The 23,459-nt window shown below is 48.1% G+C and overlaps 1 protein-coding gene across 5 annotated transcripts in view; it reads left to right on the plus strand.

Annotated features, from left to right (window-relative positions):
- Ror1 (ROR family WNT receptor 1) overlaps nt 1–21,041 on the plus strand; it is a 302,418-nt gene extending 281,377 nt beyond the window's left edge. For all 5 annotated transcript variants that reach the window (XM_021255603.2, XM_087212843.1, XM_087212844.1 and 2 more), the window contains 2 exons: nt 4,427–4,638; nt 17,419–21,041. In XM_021255603.2, the coding sequence (XP_021111262.1) occupies nt 4,427–4,638; nt 17,419–18,846 (1,640 nt within the window). In that variant the 3' untranslated portion in view covers nt 18,847–21,041. The remainder of the gene's footprint in view (nt 1–4,426; nt 4,639–17,418) is intronic.
- The last annotated feature ends 2,418 nt before the right edge of the window (nt 21,042–23,459 follow it).

The following is a 23,459-nucleotide window of genomic DNA, read 5'->3' on the forward strand; positions in this document are numbered from 1 at the left end:
AATGATTAGCCCACTCTTTCCTTTCAGAAAGGAGGACCAGGACCCTGTATAGAAACTTTGCATGAACACATAGATTCCAGGGACAAAGGTTTTCCCCGAGTGCCCACAAACGGGCTACCCCAACATTCTGTAATGAAAACTTTCTTCCGCAGAGAAAGCTTAATCACTGATGCAGCCTTGTCGGCATTTTTGTAAAAGAGTTCATTTGCGAATATGTAAGGTAGGAGGTCATTTGCTTAGTATTCCCATCATGCAGCGAAGGGAGTGAAGGCCCAGCCAGCCTGCCAGCCAAAAGCTGAGCATGCTGTTCCTCCCCGGGGTTCCAGGGTTAGGGCTGCAGATCACCAGGGCAGGGCCCTGTGTGCCACAGACTCACTTACTTTATGTTTCTCAAATAGTACTGATTGTTATTTTCTGTTTTTAAATTTTTTCAGACAAGATCATAATTTAAACTTGTTTCATTTCCTTTGAATTCTAAGGTTCTATAAGATTTCTTCCCACCTTTTCTATGTTTAAAGTTAGGGCATTTTCTTGTTTTAACTCAAAGTAATATCCCAGATGATGTTTCACATTACCAAAGTACCTCCTGAATACGAAATCATGTTTACCTTGCTTTAAGCCCCAGGGTAAGAAAGGAGTATTTTCTCCATTATATTTAATTACTAATCAAAGTATTGAATATCATTGTAAAAATAAAACAGGAATGTCAGATGTGAACTGTGATACCAAATTGCTGATTTTTAAAAGGAAATTAATCATGTGACCTGGACTAAATTATTGGTTTCAAAAATCTCAAGCATTGAACTCCATGTAACTTATATGTGTGTTTAACTTTTAAACAGTTATTTCAAAGTATTAAAAATCTTCGCCATTCGAATTTTCAGCCAATTTTCTCTGCAATGCATTAGAAGTCCCCATTACCCTTTCAAGTGACTAGAAAGAATAATGCCCACTGTTCAATGTGATGGCTTAAAATGGACCCAATCCCCACCAGAGATTAGTGCTCCTTGACTGCTAGAGAATGATGAAGAACAATCCCACACGATATTTTAGGGCAGTTCGTGTTAGTAATGTAATACAGGAAGAATAGAAGCACTGACGGCAGACAGACTTGCATTCCAACCCAGTCTCCTACTGCAGTCTGGGCATCTCATCTACCCTTTCCCAGCCTCCGTGTCTCTGCGCATAAAATTGAGAAAACGCCAAAGTGCCAGGTTAGAAAGAGGAGCAAGGGATGGGGTGTGGCTCAGTAGCAGAGCACTTGCCCAGCCTGCACAAGGGCTCGGCTTCAGCACCACAGGGAAATTACTCGGGCCCTTACTCCAGTTTCCATGAGTGAGGCTCATTCTTCTGTAAAATATCTTTTTCAATGCTTTTAACAGCCAGAGACTGAACCCTCTCCTGGCCAAATGCAGAGAGAGGCCCTGGAAGGCCTCAGACTCAGAATAGGCCTGAATCGGTTCCCTGTCACCTCCCACATAAGCGCGTATTGTTCTGCTTATTTCATCTGGCAAGAAGATGGCTCCTCTTGTGTCCGCAGTGAGGATGGGGAGCCAGGTCTGACTGAGTTTAAAGGATTTAGCTTCTTGAAGTTTGTTCTCTCGCAGGCCTGCCGGGGGGAATCTGTCCCAGACCGCCCATTGACAATAAAAGGCCTTCCGAGAAGAATAACCTGATAGGGAACGAATGCAAATAGACTCTTTTGTCTTCCAGACAGGTGAGCCCTTACTTTCTCTTGCTGCTAAAAAGACCTAGGCTAGAAAAATGACTAGCCTCACATTAGTACTAAATTAGCCTCATTCCTTTTGTAATCGTCATGCTCGTAATGATTTCACCAAAAATCCAAGAATAACAACAGAAATCCGCCCTTTCAGGACACTGAGAAATTCTATCATGTTAATAATACAGCATCCAACAGCCGTGTGGCAATTTTCAATTTTTCAAGGTTCTTTGGTGAGCATTATCTCGTGTGATTCTCACATGAACCAAGAAGGATTGAGGGACCAGGTGTTATTATTATTCCGAAAATAAAGGAGGAAATGGAGATCATAGAGGTGGTTTCTTGCTTAAGGTTGTTTTGAGTTTCCAGCCCCAGACGTCCATCCCAGAATCTCCTGCTACTCTAAAGATAAACTGAGTGATTGAGTTGCAACAGGGAATAACAGATGTGTTTTCCACATTGCTCTGTTTAGTGTGCGCGACAGTTGGATGAAGTGAGTGTTATTTTTCCCCTTTGACAGGTGAGTTTCAGAGCCCCTGAGTGCCAGTTCAAGTCCACATAGGTAACGACAAAGGCAGTACTCTGAGGCTGCGGACTTTAGACCATGCATTTTCCTTGTTCTGCCACATTGTCCGTGAAGTATATGCACAGGGTGCATTATGGTTTAGATCCAAAATTTCTCCAGAATCCTGTCCTCAGAGGCGGGGCTTCTGGAAAGTGACCGATCATGAGGCTCTTACTTCACAGTGGGTCAGTCCATGGATGAGCTCATGTGCAGATGGTATCACTGGGAGGTGATGGTAACCTGGAGGGTGCTTGTTGAAGGTGGAGGGTCTTGGGGGCATGACCTTGGGGACTCTCACTCATCCTGGCCCTTTCCTGTCATTCTCACTTCACCTGCTTCCTGGCTGCTGTGAGGTGAGCAGCTCTCCTCCACCACGCCCTACCGCCATGTTGTTTCTGCCTCCCCACAGGCCCAAAGCAATGGAGCCAGTGGACTGTACTGAAACTGTGAGCCAAAATGCATCTTTCCTCCTCTATGTTGGCTTTTTTGTCACAGAGGCAGAAAGGTGACCAATATGGGTGAGTGTGTGTGTGTGTGTGTGTGTGTGTGTGTGTGGTGTGCTCACTTCAAGCCCTGAGGCAGACACTTTCTCTCCCATAATTCCTGTCTATGCGTCCACAGACATGCAGATACAACCATTGCTGGAGCACCTAGCAGTGATTACTGTGGTCACCAACAATGCTTAGGCTATATATTTACCCATCGAAGTGGGTAAGGTATGCAGGTCAAAAGCAGCATGTCTTTCAAAGCTTCGGTGTTGGTCCGGTCTTTCGGATCCCTGTCCTTCTCACCGCCATGCATGGAGGAACTCTCCTCTGAGCACATGGGCACCATACAGCGGGCTGCCCAAACTCCTATGTAGAGGAACTTCTCCAATCTTTGCATCTTTGCATTCATACTTCCATTGCAGCATTTAAAACCGTATATTGTGATTATCTTTTCTCTTTCTTTGCAAGACCATGAGCTGCAAGAGGGTAGAGGACATGTGGTGTTTACTTTTACATTGTATTTAGTTTTACATTCCCAGTACCTATGCTAGTGCTTGGCACATGGTAGTGCTTGTTTATTGACCTACTGAAGGAGTGGATGGATAACTGGGTGGATGCATATTAATTCTTTCGTAAAGTAAATAATCATCGCTGAGCTTTGTGTCAATCTTTATTTTCACACTTTGGGTTTTCTTAAAGAAAAGATAGCTGATCTTGGTGGTTGGGTCATGGCATTATGTAACCTCTCTAATTGCCATCCTATACTTCTCGTGTTTGTTTTACCACTCAAATAATTCACTAATGAAAATATTGTCCTAAGGTTTTAGTTTTAAGGGTCAGAATAAAACCAATAAAAAGAAAAGCATACCTCACATCCTTCTCTGCATATATTCTTTGCCAAGCAATAGGAAAGTGCCTGTATAGGATTTCAGAAATGCACTTCAAAGTGTTAGCACTCATAATTACTTGGTTCATATGAAACCATTTAAGAATTCTAGGGTTTCAAGCAAGTGCCGAGTTATATGGTGCTTCTGTGCGGGAGGGAATTGCAGACACCATCCACAACATTCATTTCACTTCTGCCCTGAGAGGACGCGAGGCCGTGATAGGAATGATTTGCTTGGGGGTCACCCAACCCCTCCGAGATGGAACTGCCTAACTTCAGACCCCCATATTCTTGGGCCAGTGGCTTTTGGGAGACTGGAATCAGGATGCTTTGGCAATGCTGATTCTGGAAGACGCAGGTCGGCCCTGTACGTCCAGGCCGGCCAGGTCCAGGGCAGGGTTCCTCAAGATGGCGGCCGACGGAGGAAGAGCCCTGTGGTCCACAGGAAGTCTCCCGGATGCAGCAATGGGCTCACTTGGTGTTTAACTCTTCAGGTGTCAGAGAAATGCAGGTTTGCTGCTCAAAAGAGGCAACATCAGAGGAGGGTCCATGTACCCCAAAATACTTCATCATGTTCCTGTTCAAAAAAACTTTTAAACTTCAATAATTTCTGTCGAGACTCGGTAGAAACCAAGTGCAATAAGCAGTGTATTTTTTCTGATGTTGATTCTGTGTGTCTAGGAGAATAGAAGTTCGTTTTAAACTGTGCAGTGTGATGGTACACATGGAAACAAGCGTGACTCGCTCTTTCTCCCTTCTGCACCCAGACTCGAAAGATTCCAAGGAGAAGAATAAGATGGAAATCCTGTACATCCTGGTGCCAAGTGTGGCCATTCCCCTGGCCATTGCTTTCCTCTTCTTCTTCATCTGTGTCTGCCGCAATAACCAGAAGTCGTCATCACCGCCGGTGCAGAGGCAGCCGAAACATGTCAGGGGCCAGAACGTGGAGATGTCCATGCTGAACGCATACAAGCCCAAGGTAAAGCCAACAGTGTGGAGCTGCATTTGCCCAGGGCCTCAGTGAAAGCCAACACTGTCACCCTCCCATGCTAATAAAATCAACCCATACAGAATCGGAGTTTGACACCCCCAGGGTCCGTTTCCAGCAGCGCAGAGACTGACCGAGTGTCTAGCTTTGCCCAAGGCAGCTCTAGCTTGCTCTCCTAAGTGTGGGCACTGCTGCTGAGCAGCCTGACTATGGCCTCACTGTGCAGTTTTGGGGCCATACAGGACCCTTAGGGCTCATCTCACCTGGCCCTCGGGGCTCAGAATGCAGGCTGTATTATAAAATTTCTAAGAAGGGAATTCCATATCTTCCTACCAAACTGAGAAAGAGGGAGAGATCCAACATTATCCACAAACTTCACTACCAAGAGAGATCCGTTTTATGCCACAACAATGTGCCCTTAGTTGTTAAAATTACTGTAGTGTATAATTAAAAATGGTTAAGATTGAAAATTTTATACTTATAACATATATATTACCACAATTTAAAAATCCTTTTTATACTTAACTTAAATCCCACCCTGTTCCTCTAAGACTTTTGGGAGAGGGCTGCCCTCCAGCCTCTCTGGGTGCTGTTATAGGGTAGCGGGTCTGCCCTCCCCTCTCTGTGCTGAATCAACCCACTTTGTTTTTGCTGCTCATCCACATCTTTCAACACGTGGGTCACCAGGGTGCTGCCAAGGACCCAGGGTCACTGCCCTTCCTTCCGGTGGAGCCTGAGCTACATCCGGGAGCTCAAATCCGGTGGCACCTCCCCCAGGAGCCCAGCAGCTTGGGCCAACTCTGGGCAAAGAGATGCATTGAAACAGTTTGCGATTCTTGCTTCCAGACCCTGTCTTCTCTTCCTTCCATAGCTCTGGAGTACCAACCATTTAGCAAATGTGTATCTTCTCTCTGAGCTACTGACCGTATCATTCTTTTGGCCCACATAATAAAACTTTAGGATGAAAATATCTTCATATTTAAATCAGCTAATCCTTTTGCCTACTGAGTGGAATTGCCTAATTGGGACTCTTGGCCCTCTTATTTTGTTTTGTTTTGCTGTTCAGACACTTTTGTTTAAATTTAAAAGTCTTGAAAATAGTTTTGGTATTATAAAATCATATTTGTTGGTGAAGTTTTAGGGTTTGTTTAAATGCTAAAAATTCATTTGCAAGTATTTTGTCTCAAGCAAAATCAACATTCTCTTGACAAGTGTGAATATCTGCCCTAAAAAAAAAACAACTACCCACCCTGAAGGTCGTAGAGCCATACAGTGGATTGGGAGGCGGGTACAGGTGGGGTTTCAATCTTTTGATATCTTAGCATCTAGCAAGCCAATCTGCATGTGCAGTGAAAGCTTTAAATTTTTTTTTCTTTTATGAAAAAATAAAATAGAATTTCATAATCAAATAATAAGAGAATAACAGAAGTTACTATACTATACTGTGTATCTTCAAAGTAGTTACTCAGAGTATAAGACATAAAGCAAAAAGATTCTTACAAAAAAGAAACAGATAATAACAAATCTTTCTTTTCAATGAACTAAGATTAATAATATAGATGAAACCAATGAACATATATATATCGAATTTGTAACTTGGGGAAGTATTGGTACTTCTCCCTATTTCTTATTTATCTCTTTTCTGTTTTGTTCTTTATTTGTGTTTCTCACATAAGAGAAACTATGATATTTGAGCTTGCATCCATTTACCTACAAATCTCTCAAGATTATCTTTTTATGACAGTATAGTGCTCCACTCTGTACAAATACCACATTTTCCTTATCCATTCATCTGTTGATGGATATACACAGTTTCCAAGATCTAGCTCTTATAAGTTGTGCTGCTATAAACATGTGGGTATGTATGGATCCCTGTACTATGATGATTTTAACTCTTCAGGGAAGATACCTAGAAGGGGAATACTGTGCCAAGTGGAATCTCTACTTTTAGTCTTTTGAGGAATCTCCGTGCTGAATTCCATAGTGGTTGTAACGAGGTACATTTTCACCAGCAGTGTAGTAGAGTTCCTTCATCCCCACGTCCTCGCCAGCATTTGTTGTTATAAGACTCTCTGATGATAGCTGCTCCTTCTGGGGTGAGATGATTACTCAGTGTAGTTTGCATTTGCATGTCTCTGATGGCCAGTGAGGATGAGCATTTTGTCATGTGCTTCTTGGCCATTTGCACTTCTTCTGGGAAGTGTCTATTCTTTAGGGTTGCCCATTTTTTGATTGGGTCTTTTACAACACAACCGCGTGTAATGGCCCATCACGAGGAGCCCTTATTGCTCAGCATTACTGCGTGGGTAATCCCAGGCCAGCACCTCAGACACCCTCCCTTGGCATCCCCTGGCTCACAGCTTCTCCTGCGGCAGCTGTCGCTCCGCAGGGTCTTCCCTGCCACTGCTGTCCTTGATGCTGAGGGCCTGGGCTGGGGCGGGCCCCGGTCAGTAGGTCACGGAAGTCACACTGGTAGCAATGCCCCCTCTTCTGTGGCGGGAACCATGGACGAGTCACTTCCGCTGGAAGGCATTGGTGGAGGCTTAGATTTCCCCTTGTCTTACCTCCATTTGTTTTGTTTAGTATATGCGCTGCCAAAGCGAGCGCCTCCATTTGTTTTGTTAATGACACATGACGTTCCAAAGGCGTGAAGGTTTGAATTTACAGTGTTTCAGATGAAGAGCTCAGCTTTGGGCTTAAATAGAGAAAATAGATATATATTGATTAATGCAAATTGCCAAGTATGACTTCAGGGTTTTTATACCCTTTATCTCACTTAATTCTCCTAGCTGTTATACCAGGTAGCTGCTAGTATCACTGTTGGACAGCCAGGGAAACGGAAATCCAAACAGATTGTCTTGTTCAGGGTCAGAGGCGATGATTGATGGAGAAAAAATACAACTATAGGGTTTTCCAACCCTAAATAAAGCCCTTGTTCTTGCTGACCCCTGATAAGGTTTTCACAGAGTGGATTCTATAGAAAGGGGAGGAGCCTGGCAAACAACTGAGCGTGATTGCATTTGGCCAGCTTTGCCCAGCTCTGGTCAGTCTGCACTGTGACCACAGGACTCCGGGCTTCAGAACACCGAAAGGGGAAACAGGCACCGCTGTGCCCGAGTGACAGAGCCCCGGCCCCAGGACTCACGACAGCGCCCTTCCCCGTGGCCAGAGAAAAATGTAAAACACGCCAGCATGAGCTTTCCCAGAGCCCTGGCAAAGCAGACATTGAGCCCGGCCCCCGTCCAGTTCAGAGGTGGGTGAGCCTGGCAGAACTTTACCGCATCACCGAGTCTCCAAGCCTCACGCAGCCTTCGAGCCCTTTCCAAGCAAGGCTGGATGCCAGATGGCTCGGCCTTTGCCTGAGTTAAGGGAGAAAAAAGGAAACAACAAAAATAAATGCGAACTTTCCTTTTTCCTTTTCTCCTGAGAGATTTGATCAAATCAGAGCTCTTCGGTTTGTTTTGGTTTTTACCAGAGCCTTTCTTGGAAAAGGCACAAAGGGCTTTGGAGACCTTAAAGAAAATTCCTGGATGTAAACAGCCCATCTCTAAAACTGCTTTGAGAGGTCAGCGCCACGTGCACCTATAAAACCTAAAAGGAAGGACGCACACAAGAAGAGGGGGCAGAACCCGGAAAGAAACACTGCAGGGAAGAATGGAAAGGAGTTTCAGATGAAAAGGTCTGGGAACAAAGGGTGGGAGCTGGTGTGCACCCCCTTTCTTTAGTTTTCAGAATTCGGAGACTCCAGTTTGTGTTTTCCACATGAATGTGCCCCTCGGGGTTTAAGCTATCTGTTTCCATCTTTCTTCGCCTGCTGCTCTGCTAGTCTTCCCCTGAGCGTTTAGATTAGGAGGAGGAGGCGGCTCCCGGGAGATTAGAAAGTGATACCCTTCCAGGGGACAATGGGTGGCCACAGACAGGCTGGCAGACAGGGCCAGCCTGGGAGGCTTTTGAGGAGGCCCAGCTTCCCCCTGGTCGGTGGGGAAAGGAAGCCAGTGGGCCAGAGAGGCACGGTGAGGCTGAGCCACCGCAGACCGGAGATGGAGACGCTGTGCCCAGTGCCCCTCACACCAGGACTCCTGATGCTGCCCAGCCTCCTCCAGCTGTTTCTCAGCTGTTCAGGGAAAGAAGTAGGCCCCTGAGCAAAGGCTGATTGTTTATTTTCCTTTTAGTTTGATCAGCAAAAGATTTCAAGCCATTTAATCCTCCAGTGGTCCCTGAACGAAGCAAGATTTTTTAAGATTGCTTTACAAATTTTGCAGTTGAAGTATGTGTGTTTTTAAGTCCTTTGGAAAATGAACCTTCTCAGAGGAGCCTGAAAAGCCTAATTTCCCTCCCTTCTGATTCTTTCCCTTTCTCTCCTTCCTCTGCCTCCGCTTCCCCAAGCTGTCGTGAGTGAAAAGCAGCACCCTTCTGATGCAGCGCGTTGGGGTGACCAGGGAGCGGGGGGTTGCCCCTGGGGTGGGGGCAGAGTCTCCCCTTCCAGCGCCCCGGGCACTCGCCCACCTGGAGTCAGGCACAGAGAGGTCGCGTGCAGGAGCCTGGGGACGAAGAGGGGCAGCCTGGTGGGGGAGCTCGGCTGGACGTCTGGCCCGCGAGGAGCCCAGGTGAGGCAGGAGGCAGGGTGTGCTGCTCCTCAGGCTGCTCACCGCTCTGTCTCCCTTTCTCCTGGATCTTGCCAGGCCTCTGTTCCTCCTCTCCCAGGCAGGGCATCTGCTTTTTCCTTCCCGGCCACAGCAGTTGCTGAACTCCTAATGCTTGCCCTGACTCCCTGCACCAGTCCTTTGGGCCAGCAACACGGCTGCCTCCGCCCAGCCCCTCGGAACCCCTGACCTCCCCAGATGTCCTGCTGCTTCCCTGACTCCACCCCAGCACTTTTCCACTCGTCCTGACAGCCAGCGTCTCCAAAGCTCCCAAGCTCACACCGTTCCAGGGTCTGGGCCTCTGGGAATCACCAGTGATGTCACTTGATCAGGGACCTTCTCCAAGGCTTCCTCCTCTCTAATTCCTCTGGAGCACTTGCTCTTCCTAACCGCCATCTTGGAATGCTTTCTCCCTTGGCTTCCTCCTGTCTCCAAGATTGGTTTCCTCTGCTGACCACTCGGCAGCACCCTCTGTGTTGGCCATCCTCCCCCTCTCTCCCTGCTGATCTCATCCCCTGTCCCCCATGAGTAGAATGATTCCCCAACCCAGAGTGGCCAGCCTCAGGTTATAAAATTCATCCCGACATCCAAGAGTCCCCAGCATCTGGCCTAACTTACCTCTCCAGCCACATTTTGTTTTAGCCTCTTCCTAGGCAGTACTTTAAGAGTCTTCAAAGAGCTAGGATTTAGAGGCAGGGAGATAGGATTACAGACCTTGGCTTCATTGTCTGCTGACTGTGAGATCAGGGCAAATAACTCACTTAACTTCTCTGAACCTTTATTCCCTCACCTGCGAAGGACAAAAACAGCACTTGAAAGGGATATTTCTGACACCTTGGGAGCGTGTCTGGCGTCTCCAGGTGTTCAGTGGCCAGAACCTGCTGCCTTTGTGGTGGTGATGATTATAAATCTAATGAAGCCGTGGCCACGTGCAGGACAGTGTGGGTTAAGCAGGAAGCTGTAAATCTGGCGGCCCCATCATTAACCAGGGCGGGGACAGCCAGGATTATACACGCAGTGCTCTGGGCAGCGCTGGTATTCCTTGTGTCTGTCCTGGTAGCATAAATCCCCTTGCTAACACCCTGCTCACACCCGGATACACCCATCAGGTGGAGAGGGGGTGGGAGAGCAGCCAGGGTACAACCTCAGCTCAGACCTGCGTCCAGAGAAGCTTTTCTTGTGTGGAAAACAAGCATCTCACGGCTCTGATGACGGGCGAGTCCTTCATCACAGACAATGCTGCCTTACCTCGGGGGATTCTTCATCACAACCTCATGAAGCAAGTACAAATGTGAACCTGATTTGGGGGGTGAAAAAATAGGCTTGAGATTAGGATTTACCCAAAGACTCACAGCTCCCAAGAGGCAGCACGAACTTGAATCCGGGTCCACCCAGGTCAGAAGCCTGAGACTTCCGTGTCGCTTCCTGCCTGGCTTCCCAGCCCGGCTGAAACTTCCCAGCCTGTTAGGAGTGCCTGGTGGGCAGGCTGGCGCCAACATCACTGGCATCTGTAGGGTCCACTTCCAAGCAGAAGAGAACCTCTCCCCTCGACATTCTCAAGCAACTTCACCGAAGAATCCACCCTGGTCGCCACCAAACATTCAAACTAACTCTCAGAAAGCTGCATTCTACAGAACAGAAATGCTTCAGGAGTTAAATCACTTCCAGAGGAGTGCAGCTGAACTCTGAGCCAGGGCAGCAAACTGGGGGTTGAAACTCCCTCTAGAGTTGGATTGCATAAGCCAGAAGGCACTGGTTCAGCTGGAACCTTTGAATTGGCCATGACCTCCCAGAGTAAAATGGCTGAGGCCTCTTGCCTTTTAAAGTGTAGTATTTCTGCTCATGAGTGGAGCCAATTGTTTTGCAAATGTAATGCTGTTTACCTAAGAACTAGTAGAATACACGAGGAAGGGAAAGACCTTTGGAGTCCAGCAGGATCGTGGCCACCTCCAAGCCAGCTCAGGCACCAGATGCCCTGCACGCTGAGCATCCCACTTCACACCTGTCACCCTCAGGCTCCACGGGGGGACCCCTTCCAGATCCAGGGGAAACCCCGGGCTTCCTCCTTTGGGGTCAGACACACTCGGATTGGAATCCTGCCGTCACCATCTCACAGCTGTGTTTTCTAGGTGAAGTATTTCACCGAGCCTTAATGCTTCCATCCTTAAAATGGGGAGATTGTGGTATGAATCTCAGAGGACCATGGTGAGGATGGAATGGACAGCAGGGTCACCGGCCAGGCCGGCTCTGGAGTTTACCTGAGCCGGACTGGCAGGGGCTCACGAGCTGCTGTGTCCCTGGGATTCTCCAGCTGCAGACTGCGGTTGGTCACGGTGGCCCTTCTCATGGGTCTGTTGTGGGCGGACAGGCATTGATACATGCAAAGTATGCACGCCTAACACACCAACATCCCAAACACCTCACAGCTGAAGCACAGCTCCCAGGGCAGCTTAATGTTTGTTAGTCAGCTCAGGTCACAGCGTCAGGGCAGGAGCAGGCTCTTCCTGCAAGGCTGTTCCATGCTGGCCGCCTCCTGCACTGGTCTGTGCAGATGCTCTTTGGCATGGAGAAGGAGCCGTATCGGTTGACTGGCTGATGCAACAGCTACTAAATAAACCCTAAATGATGGGCTCTACATGAAAACAGAGCACACTGATGGCATGACTCATGTTACACAGTTTTTTCCTGGTGCTGGGGATTGAATCCAGGGAGCACTGAGCTACATCATCACCCCTTTGTATTTTATTTTGAACAGGGTCTCATTCTCGAAGTGCTAAGTTGCTCAGGCTGCCTTGAACCTGTGATGCTCCTGCCTCAGCCTCCTCAGTAGCTGGGGTTACAGGCAGGCACCACCATGCCAAGCTGAAAGATTTATATGTCAGAACCTGAAATTAAACCCAGTAATTGCTGGTCAGTGATTCTGGCACTTTTCTTCCACCTGCATTTTCAAAGCACTTTTTTGACCAGATTTATTTCCTCCACCTGTGTTAGAACAGCTCAACTGGATTCTTCAGACACATCCTGGTCACTCCTGGTCACTCCTGGTACAGGGACTCAGATTGCTAAACACTTGTCCGGAAGGCCATGTCCCTATTCCAGTGGCTTTCCCAGCAGGGTCTCCGGGTCGGGAGCCCTTCACCTGGGCTGTTCCACACAGGGAACCTCAGGCCTATAGAACCAGAGACGCAGCCGGGCCTGGCGATTGTGTTCCACCGAGGTCTCCAGGTGGGCCAGGCCTGTGTCGCGGGGCCCAGCACTGTGGCTCCAAAGAGAAAGAGGGCCTCATGACGCCCCCTGCTTCCAAGCCTACTGCTCTAACTTCAGGAGGGTTGGGTCTGCCTGCCCGTGCCTCCAATAGGGCAAGGGCGGACACCGTGACATGGGGCTTGCCCTTCTGCAGATGCCAGAGCCCCTCCCCAAAGCAGCCCAGGACGGAAGGGCCATGGTCAGCCTGGTCATCACCCCACGTGGCAGGTGGACACTCCCACAGTCGGGGCTGTGCTCGGCCTCCCGTGGCTGCTTCTCGTCTGCTGCCCGTGGGACACGCGGTAGAACCGCCCTTCCAGGCAGGACCGAGTGGAGGGGATGGGCGCAGCTGGCTTCGTGCTGCACAGGTATTGGCGGCCACGGCGAAGGCCCCGGCTTGTCCCCTCGTGTAATCGCGCAAGCAAAGTGAGCAGGAAGTCGCAGCTTGGTGGGGAACGTCTCCACCAGGAGGGCCCTGTCCAGGGTCTCTGCACCTGAGACTGTAGTAAGGGCCCAAAGGCAGTCCCTGTACCGGCTGCTTCTTTTCAATGCGTAATGGTCACACCCATCACGGGGAGCTGCTGCGCAAACGTAACTTCTCTTCACTCTCCTTTTCATCCCTTTCCCTCTCCTCCTCCACCTCATGGTCCCTGCCATTTTGTAAAAGTTCTGTTTCCCTGTCTTCTTTATCTAGCTTTTATTTTGCTCTTTAATTTGTTTGTATTTTGTGTTTCTCGTAAGAGAAACCATGTGATATCTAAGCTCGTGTGTCTGATTTATTTCACCTAACGTCATGGTCTCGAGGTGCATCCATTTCCTACAGATGACTCAAGTCTACCCTTCTTTGTGGCAGCATAGTACTCCACTGTGTGTGAATACCACAGTTTCTTTGTCTTTTCATCTGCTGATGACAGTTTCTGAGATTTGGCTATTGTGAGTTGTGCTGCTATAAGCATGGGTGTGCATGGATCACTGTAACATGACGTCTTTAACTCCTTCGGGAAGACGCCTAGAAGAATAGCTGGGTCAAATGGAATTTCTTTACCCGTCTGTATTCACTGCCCTATTTAAAAATCAGACCGATGGTTTCCCGCTTTCCTGTCTGAAGTGGAGAGGTGGGAAGAGGGCACACATGACCACCTGGTACCTACCCCAGGCGAGAGAGCTGCCCACCTCAGCTGAGCTTGCTCCCTGCCACCCGGCCGCCGCTGCACCTGGCCAACTCCCCTCCTGCAGTGCAGAGCTCACTTCCACCCCCACGAGGTCGCTCTCCATAAATTTCCAGAGGAGGAAGTGCCACCAGGTCTCTGCCCAGGGTATCTGCTCCCATGTCCACTTTTATCCACGCCCCCAACAAAAATTATATAATTTCCAAAACCACGCTGAGGCACACATGTGTTTACGTTGAGGAGTAAAAATGTTAACATTTCCCCTGAAAGCCTGGTTCAGCTTTAAGGTACTTAATTGCCTCTCAGTGTATAATAAACCGGGCGCATCTTGTCAACCAACTAATGGAAGGAGTGATAGAGAGATAGGAGCCCGGCCGTCCATTCCTGTGTGCCTTTGTACTTGGTTTATCTTGGCCCTGGGCCGCCTATGTATTTTACACTTCTTTACATTTTGTACATCCCTGTGTGACAAACACTTGTCAGACGAAAACTAAACAGATTTATAACCCCTTAACTTGAAATGAGCCAAAATCGAACTGCCAAGACTTTATGACTTCATTTTCTTTCATAGTTTCCCACTACACCGGCTCAAGCAGACAGACCCTGCTGGGGTCAAGGGGGGGTCATTTCACTTTCCTTACTAAAATATAATTTACAATATGCCAGACCTAAACAAGTTTAGCCTAAAGGGTTTGTGTAATATAAACCATCTGTTCCTCAACAATACAGCTAATTTCCTGCCGTCATCCCACAGTCTACTGACTGCTTCTTTAAGGGTCTTTATTATTTTTTAACTAGTTCAGGATTTATGTAAAATTTGAAAATGGCTCTATACTTAAGACTCATTTGTGCCAAGTAACTTGAGCGTTTAGAGAATTGAAGATCACTGTGTAAATGATTCCCCGAAACCCAGCTACGGGTAACTTTCCTGGGCGTTTCCCTGCCGGCTGCCTCACAGGTGTTCAGAGGAAAGGTTTCGTACAGTCTCCATTTCATGTGCTCCCTCTGCGTCCTTGCAAAGCAGACCCTGAGTCTGGTTTTGAGGGGCTCTGGGAAACTGTGGCCCTGATAGCTACCTTCTGTGTGGGGCAGAGAAAGGCTGGGCCCCAGTGTCATCGGCGAGGTACCGGCACCTGGGCAGCGTGCGCCTCCCCACTGCACGCTTCACAGCTCCACAGTCGCGGCCCTGAGCTCATGGACCTTGTGGCGGCGCCTGGGCCAGGCCTCAGGACCCTGTGCGTGTGTGTCCCTCGGTGTGCAAGCCAGCAGGCCGCCCTGGTGTCCACCGGAGCAGGGTGGCTGGGACAGACGTCTCTGGGGTGCAGGCCAGCTTTTTCAGCACCCCTGAAAATTCCCCACCCTTCCTCCAAGCCTCCTTCTTCATCTGTAAAATGGCAAAAGATAGAGTTTTTCTTCCAGAAATGAACCCAGCTTGCTTACCTTGGAGGCAGGGATACAGCCAGCTCCAGACACCCAGGCTGTGTCTCCGGGCCCCAATTCCTCCCTTTCTCTCTCCTGGCCGCTCGCCACGTCTGTTCCCGCAGCCTCGACTCCATCCTCGTCTCCCCGAATCCTCAGAGCAGCAGGCTGTGGCCACTCAGCTGCTCCGCAACCCACAGCCCCACAGGAATCCTCTCTCACGTTAAAGGATTTTAGAAAACAAGTCAGAACCACAGGAGAACAGAGATGGGTTACCAGGAAGACACTGAAGCAGTTTTTAATAACACGGGGAATTCTCTAAGACTCTAGAACTGCTGAAGGCTGCAAATGTAAATCATTTGCATTGACTCCACTTTGTCAACTTCTTCCCTCAAAAGGACAAGAAAAATGATTTAAAGAGCTCTGAGTGGGGGGAAAATCACTTTTATTCACTGTTGTATTTATTTCCTACTGCAACCATGCAAAGTACTTATTATAGGATTGCATAGATATGGACTCAGGCACAGAGACGTTAGGAAGGTCGCCCAAGGTCAGCCGCTAATGAACAGGACGGGCCGCGAACAGTTAAGTGAGTTAGGGTTTGCTAAGTGCTCGGCGCATAGTGCTGGGGAGCATTAACTATTACTAACAGGAAACAGCAATACAAGATGCAAACCTGGATTTGTATGAGCTCAAAGCTCACTTGGTTTGAATTACACCATGCTGTCTGTGGGTTAATCTCAAGCAACTGGGAGAAGAGGGTGGTGCTTCTAGCTCCTCATGAAAGCAGTTTAATATTGCATGGGTTCATTTCCAATTCCCATCTTCCCAAAAGGAGTGTTAGTGTCAGTCTCTTACACTTCTCTGTCAGCCGCAGCCTAGGGATTCTGTTCAGGTCACGACTGCTGCATCAGCTGGATTTGTTTACACCACGTGCAAACATTATTACTCAAATTCCTTGTCCTAGTCACTTTCTTGTTGCTGGAACAAAATACCGGATAACCACAACTTAAAAGAGGAGAGGTTGATTTTGTGTCAAGTTTCAGTCCATAGTTGGTTGGCTCCACCACAGGCCGGGACGGCAGAGGCTCTGGCAGAGGAGAGCTGCTCGCCTCAGAGCGGACAGGAAGCAGAGGGAGAAGGGGGGAGCCTGGGAGGGAGAGGAACCCTTCCAGGCCCCGCCCACAGCGACACTTCTTCCAGCCAGGCCCCGCCCCTGGCAGGCAGTCTGCTGTCAGCCTCGTGATCCAACCACCTTCTGCAGGTCCCACCTGTGAGTGAACGATGGCTTGCGAAGGGTCTAGATCTAAACCGTAACATCCCTCACCTGCATGCAGGGAGAAAAAGTCACCTTGGGATACTCCTGTGGGGAGTGGGGGGAGGGTAAAACCGTGTGAGTGCCACGAGTTCGTTCAGTTGAGAACCTTCCTCATCACCCCCTTCCTGTGCAGTCCGAAGGTGAAGCCCAGGGTCAGAGGCTTAGTCCTAAGGCTGGGGTTCCGTCCCCAGCAGGGCAGGCGAGAAGCAGGGCCAGACCCTGTCAGCAAAGGGAAGAACAGTGGAAACACCTGTCATTGCAGAAGAAATTTTCTGATGAGTCTGATGAGAAGATTGGCCAGATATGTTTTGTGTTTTATTTTTTTGGTACCGGGGATCGAACTCAGGTCCTTGCGCTTGCACAGCAGGTGGCGAAACCACTGAGCTAAATCCTCGGCTCCTCAGCCAGATATTTTTTAATTTAATTAATTATTCAGTTTTTTTAATTGGTAGATTATTTACCTGGTTCAGAAATTTCTAAGCATAAAAAAAGCACGAGGTGAAAATCCCCCCGTCACCACTGCTTCCTCCTGCGTGTCTTCTCCGATTCTATGCAAAGAAACAGAGACGCGCGGTGTCTGTCTCCTTTTACATAAGGTAGCGCACAGCCTTCACTATTCTTTTGCTTTGTATCTTCGACCGAGCAATAGGACTGGAGAACTCTCCACGGCAACACATAGAAAACATCTTCACTCTTCACGACTGTAAGAAAGGTGCTCGTCCCCAGGCCCACCATAGTCTGTTTAATCAGCCTCCTCCAGGGCACGTTTAGGTTAGTTCTAATCTTTTGCTACTACAAACAAAACTATAATGATCGGTAAGATTTACTTTGCTGAAAACACAAGGAAACACATCACCATTTGTCTCAGCCCACGGTTTTGATCTATTTATGGCCTTTCCGGTGGGCCCCTCCTTCCAGACGCGGACGTCTTGCCTGGGGAATGTCTTAACCCACGTTTTCCCTTCCCTCCCTCCAGAGCAAGGCCAAAGAGCTGCCGCTGTCCGCGGTGCGGTTCATGGAGGAGCTGGGCGAGTGCGCGCTGGGGAAGATCTACAAGGGCCACCTCTACCTCCCGGGCATGGACCACGCCCAGCTGGTGGCCATCAAGACCCTGAGGGACTGCGGCAGCCCCCAGCAGTGGGCCGAGTTCCAGCAGGAGGCCTCGCTGCTGGCCGAGCTGCACCACCCCAACGTTGCGTGTCTGCTGGGCGCCGTCACGCAGGAGCAGCCGGCCTGCATGCTCTTCGAGTTCCTGAACCAGGGCGACCTGCGCGAGTTCCTCATCATGCGCTCCCCGCACTCGGACGTGGGCTGCAGCAGCGACGAGGACGGCACGGTGAAGTCCAGCCTGGACCATGCGGACTTCCTGCACATCGCCGTGCAGATCGCCGCGGGCATGGAGTACCTGTCCAGCCACTTCTTCGTGCACAAGGACCTGGCCGCCCGCAACGTCCTCATGGGGGAGCAGCTGCACGTCAAGATCTCGGACCTCGGGCTCTCTCGCGAGATCTACTCCGCGGACTACTTCCGCGTGCAGAGCAAGTCTCTGTTGCCCATCCGCTGGATGCCCCCCGAGGCTATCGTGTATGGCAAGTTCTCCTCCGACTCCGACATCTGGTCCTTCGGGGTGGTCTTGTGGGAGATTTTCAGCTTCGGACTCCAGCCCTACTACGGGTTCAGCAACCAGGAAGTGATCGAGATGGTGCGGAAGCGGCAGCTGCTGCCGTGCTCCGAGGACTGCCCGCCCCGGATGTACAGCCTTATGACCGAGTGCTGGCACGAGGTGCCCTCCCGGAGGCCCAGGTTCAAGGACATCCACGTCCGCCTGCGCTCCTGGGAGGGGCTGTCCAGCCATACCAGCTCCACCACGCCCTCGGGGGGCAACGCCACTACGCAGACCACGTCCCTGAGCGCCAGCCCGGTGAGCAACCTCAGCAACCCCAGGTTCCCCAGCTACATGTTCCCGAGCCAGGGCCTCCCCGCGCAGGGCCAGATCGCCGGCTTCATCGGCCCTCCAATACCTCAGAGCCAGCGCTTCATCCCCATCAACGGATATCCGATACCTCCGGGCTACGCAGCCTTTCCGGCCGCCCACTACCAGCCCACGGCTCCCCCCAGGGTGATGCAGCATTGCCCCCCTCCCAAGAGCCGCTCCCCAAGCAGCGCCAGCGGCTCCACCAGCACCGGCCACGTGACCAGTCTGCCCTCCTCGGGGTCCAATCAGGAAGCCAACATCCCTCTCCTGCCGCACCTGTCCCTCCCTAGCCACCCCGGCGGGATGGGCCTCGCGGTGTTCGGCAACAAGGCCCAAAAGCCCTACAAAATAGACTCCAAGCAGCCATCTCTGCTCGGAGACGCCAATATTCACGGGCACAGCGAGTCCATGATTTCCGCCGAACTGTAACACATGCGACTTCTGTAAATGTGGTATGCGGGACAAGCTAGGAAGCTGTAGAAGAGATTTATATTCAAATGTTTTTATTGAGTAAGGCTCTCATTTAGCAGACATTGCAACAAGTATCTTCTGTGAAGTTTAGCTGTGTCTTACCCAGTGGGACAGGCACCAGCCAGGAAGACACCAGGGACCCACGCTCCCGGTGTGCTGTGGCGTGGGCTTGGAGCACGGTTGCCTGTCTGAAAACTGAACCAGCTAAGAGGAGAACCCTGTGAGGAGGCATCGAACCTAAAAGGAACGTCCACGAGGCTGTGTCTGCCTTGCCACGCCTGTTCCCTCCCGGAATGTATATACCGTAGCACTGTCTACCTGCTGTCCCTTCTTCAGGACACATGTTCGGAGCGATGCTGATTCGATTTAAACTCTGTGCATGTCTGTATGGAAGCAACGAGAAGATGGTAACCAAGTTGGAAATCTGGGATGGAAATGAGCCATAGCACAAGTGTCCCGTGCCCTGGAGCGCCTCCATATGGGGCTTTCTGCGGGTGCAGTGTGTGCCTCTTTGAAGTCCTCCTCTTCTGATCACGATGCCTCTCCCACAGTGTCCCTTGTCACTGTGTTTACATAAGCTCTCCAATAACACAGGGCACAGGACCCGACCCAGGCTGGAGGTGGCTGCTAGAATTGATTCTTGATCCACTGTTCACGTTGCTGAGGCAGCAGAGGAGGCACGGTCAGGAAACAGGTCCCTCAGCCTAGGTCAGCACCCCTGGGGCCGGAACAAGGTTCCCTAGGGGACTCCGCGGTGCCTGCCCAGAGCAGTAACATTTGTGAGGTAGAGGTGTGGCTGCGGACAAGAGCAGCATGTCCTGCAGCCGCGGTGGCAAGTGCTGAGTGTCAGGTGGCATCATCACTGTCCCCAGACAGTGGGATGCCCAACGAGGACACCAATGACCAGGAAACAGTCTCTCACTTTTTTTTTCTGTGTAGAAATGTTCACAGATTTTATTCCAGCCCCAAGATTTATTTGTAGTTAGTTGTCCAAAGACAGTATACCCTATTTTGCAAAACATTACAGTCTTTCTACCAAACAATACCTGGGTTCTCATTTCAAAGGCTATGAAAAACTGAATTCTTTAAATGGTAAACAAGCAACATGATCCTTTCCGCCTTTGCTGGAGGAAGGTATCAAGTGTGCCTCTCCTGGCATCTACTTGGCACCTTCGTGGGCCAAGTTTAGAATTCTTATGGCCTCCAAGTTCTATAGAAAGGAATTTCATATTTGATTTCTGGCCTGTTGAAAACTAACAACTCCTTTAGCCTATGAACAATGTCTCCTGGTCTCGTTTTTATTTTAAAGCTGTAAGAGACAAAGAGGATGCAAAGTAATTCCTGGATATGGTATCTAGTGAGCAGAGTATAAGATAATTTGAAACACTTTCATGTTTCCAGTTTTTAAAAATACAATTAAGTGCAAAAAAAATCAAGGCAGTCTGTTTACCAAAATGTGTTGCAACTTTCCCAAGCCTGCGTCTTCAAACAGCAAACATGAACTTATAGGTACTGTGAACTCAAAAGAATTGGCTGCCTTCAGATTTACTGGGAGATACATTGATCGTACCTTTGTGGCATGAATAAGCTGAGTCAGACGTTACATTTCTTAACTTTAGTAAAGGAGAATATTTGAGTCCTTTTGTTGCTATGCAACTGTTTAATGATGAAGCTTCAAACCACAATTTTATCATATGACAATCAATTTTTTTCCAAGAGTATTTATTATTTTAAGTAAATACAACTTCAGTGAATCTGAGTTTTTCTATAAGTCCCTTAAAGGGAAATTAGCATTCCGTGAGCCAGTAAAATACTTCTCTGAAAAAACATTCTCATGGTTAAAAAATAAATTCAAGTTAGTTTTTAAATAAAGAACTATAACTTTTTGAAGCAGTTTGTAATAACTGAAATCATTACAGTAAGCAGGCTAAATTTCAAAACCACTTGTAATAATGTGTTTTCTAAGAGCACTGTGATATTGCAAAACACAGTCCCTTTGTATTAAATAGTATTTTTTTTCACAGACTGAAAAAATATCTTTTGCCTTGTTGACAATGTTTTGTAAGATGACTTTATTTTTCAGATTCTTTTTTTGCACAAAACTATGTTTATGGTTTGTATCACAGAAATGAAAATATATCTGCATTTTTATATCTGGTCTGTTTCCTTGTTTCCTTTGTTTTTAATTCAGTATAGATTTTCTTCAAGTATATAATGGCAGTAATTATATTTCTCACCTTGCCATATCTTTCCTTTATTTTCACTGCATGCACTTAATCACTATATTACTTAATTTTGATTTGTTATTATGGGCATTTCAAGTAGAGAAGCATGGAATTGTAATGACACAAAGGCTATTTTATATCAAGGATATATGTGTTTGTATTTCATACACAAGAGATGATATTAAACACTGATTATTTTATGCTGCTGTTTATTAAAAATGTTTACAATATTATTCCTGAATATTGCTCTCATACAAGTATTTGGGAATTTTAATATTATTTCTCCTAATGATTGACATGTTATAGAAAGAGTAATCACAATTCCTATTTGCTCTTACTTCACTGAAATGATTTTTTTGAGGATCCTTTTAGAACAGGTTTAGGGGCTCAGAGTGTAGCAAGGTGTCAGTTCCTCTTAGCACAGATGAAGCCCTCGGTTTGGTCCCCAGCACTTAAAAACTAAAACAGCATTCTTTTGCTAATGACCATGCATGGAAGGAAGAATCCCAGTGATTTCATAACCAAATACTATCTACCTAAATATGGCAAGTTTTGAATTTTTTAAATCAGTATCACATACTGAATGATTATAACCAACAGAATGTAAGAAACTGGAAATGAGAATAGAGTTGCAACCTTTTCTGCCTTGAAGTTTGCAGATGAACTTAGACTCGTGTTTTAAGACTCTAAAGAAGAAAAGCCTCTCCAACTTAGAGCCCAGCCATATTGATAACAGAAAAGAAATGTGGTCGGTCATTCCATTGTCCCAGCTTAGCTTTATGACCTTCCTTACCCAAAAGAAAATCTCCCATCTGGCAATTAAAACACACTTCCAAGGAAAATGAGTATCACTGTTAAGGTTCAAAGAACTCGTCCATCTCTGCTATTTCATACAGAAGGGAGCACAATAAAACCTTCAGAGCCTGTCCACCTGTTTTAGGTACACCGCCTGTCACCGCCTCGATCCAACTCAATAACACCCACCCCCATGGCGGCAAGCTCCAGCAGGCTGGGGCTTCTCTCCCCTGAATTCCTGGACAAGCCCTTCACTCCCATTTCCTTCTTGTGTCTCTCCAGCCTCTGGCCCCTCCAGTCCCTTCACCTCTGAGTCCCTTGATTCCCTCCTTTCCTTATTGCCCACATTACACACTCATTCCAGGCACCACCCACCCTGTAGGTAGTGAATAGAGTTCTGCTATCTATATACCTTCAAAGTTGAGTCCTATCTTGAGATTTCTTAAAAGTGGGGTTCAGCAGCACCACCCAGGAGCTCATTAGAAATGCAAATAATCCAGCATCACCTCAAAGCAGAAATTGAATAGATGAGACCCAGAAATCTGTATTTTAACAACCCTCCCAGTGATTCTGACATACTCTATAGGTCAGGAACCACAGAACCAATCTGTTAGGACTTAGATCTAAAATGTCCCCTGCAAAGTCTGGTGTTCAGAGGTACAGTTTTAGCAAGGTGATTGGGTTGTGGGACCACTGTATTCATCAGTGCATCCATCCATGGATGAATTCCAGCTGAATTTGCTATTGAAAAGTAGGGCTAGATTGTAGGAAGTGGGTCACTAAGGTGTCTTTGGAGGGTGGATCTCTCGCCCTGGCTCCCTTCTCTGCCCTGCTTTCTGGCCACCATGGGGTGGGCAGCTGTACTCCTCCAGGCCCTTCCACATACTGTTTCTGCCCTGGAGCCACAGACCATGGACTGGACCTTCTGCAGCTGTAAGCCAGAAAAACCTCTCCTTAAAGTAGCAGGTGTTGGTATTTTGTCCCAGCAACAGGAAAACTAATACAGAACCTAATTTAAAGGCATAGGGTAAAGATGAGCAATCATATCCTTAATAATGTAGTACACATATAAGCATTTAATAACATTTTAGCCACTTTAAAGAAAAATGTTTTACTTAAACATTGGCAATAAAAACAATAATGTTTGACTTTGGTTATATTTTTCATTAGTTGTTTACTTGAATAGAAAAGAGGGGTGAGGGTGCAGACCACCTGTGCCTAGCCGTAATCAAGAATACACCTCTCCCACCTCTTCTAGTTTATCCAAGACCCACGTTCTTGGACATTGGCTGAAAGTTTTTCCTTTATAAGAACAAGCTCAAAGGGGCTGGGGATTTGGCTCAGTGATTCTGCTGCCTGCTGCGCAAGCGGAAGGATCCGAGTTCAATCCCCGGCACCAAAAAAAAAAAAAAAGAACAAGCTCAAAGCAGCAGTATTTGTCTGTTTTCTGAGATAAGGTCTTGCTTTGTTAGTCCAGGCTGGCCTTGAATTCAGGATCTCCTACCTCAGCCTCCCGGGCCTAGGGTTACAGGGGTGCACACCACGCCCTGA

Source organism: Heterocephalus glaber, unplaced genomic scaffold (genome assembly GCF_053883595.1).
Source record: "Heterocephalus glaber isolate CG9 unplaced genomic scaffold, H.glaber_assembly_v1.0 deba00001442, whole genome shotgun sequence".
Taxonomy (NCBI): Eukaryota; Metazoa; Chordata; class Mammalia; order Rodentia; family Bathyergidae; genus Heterocephalus; species Heterocephalus glaber.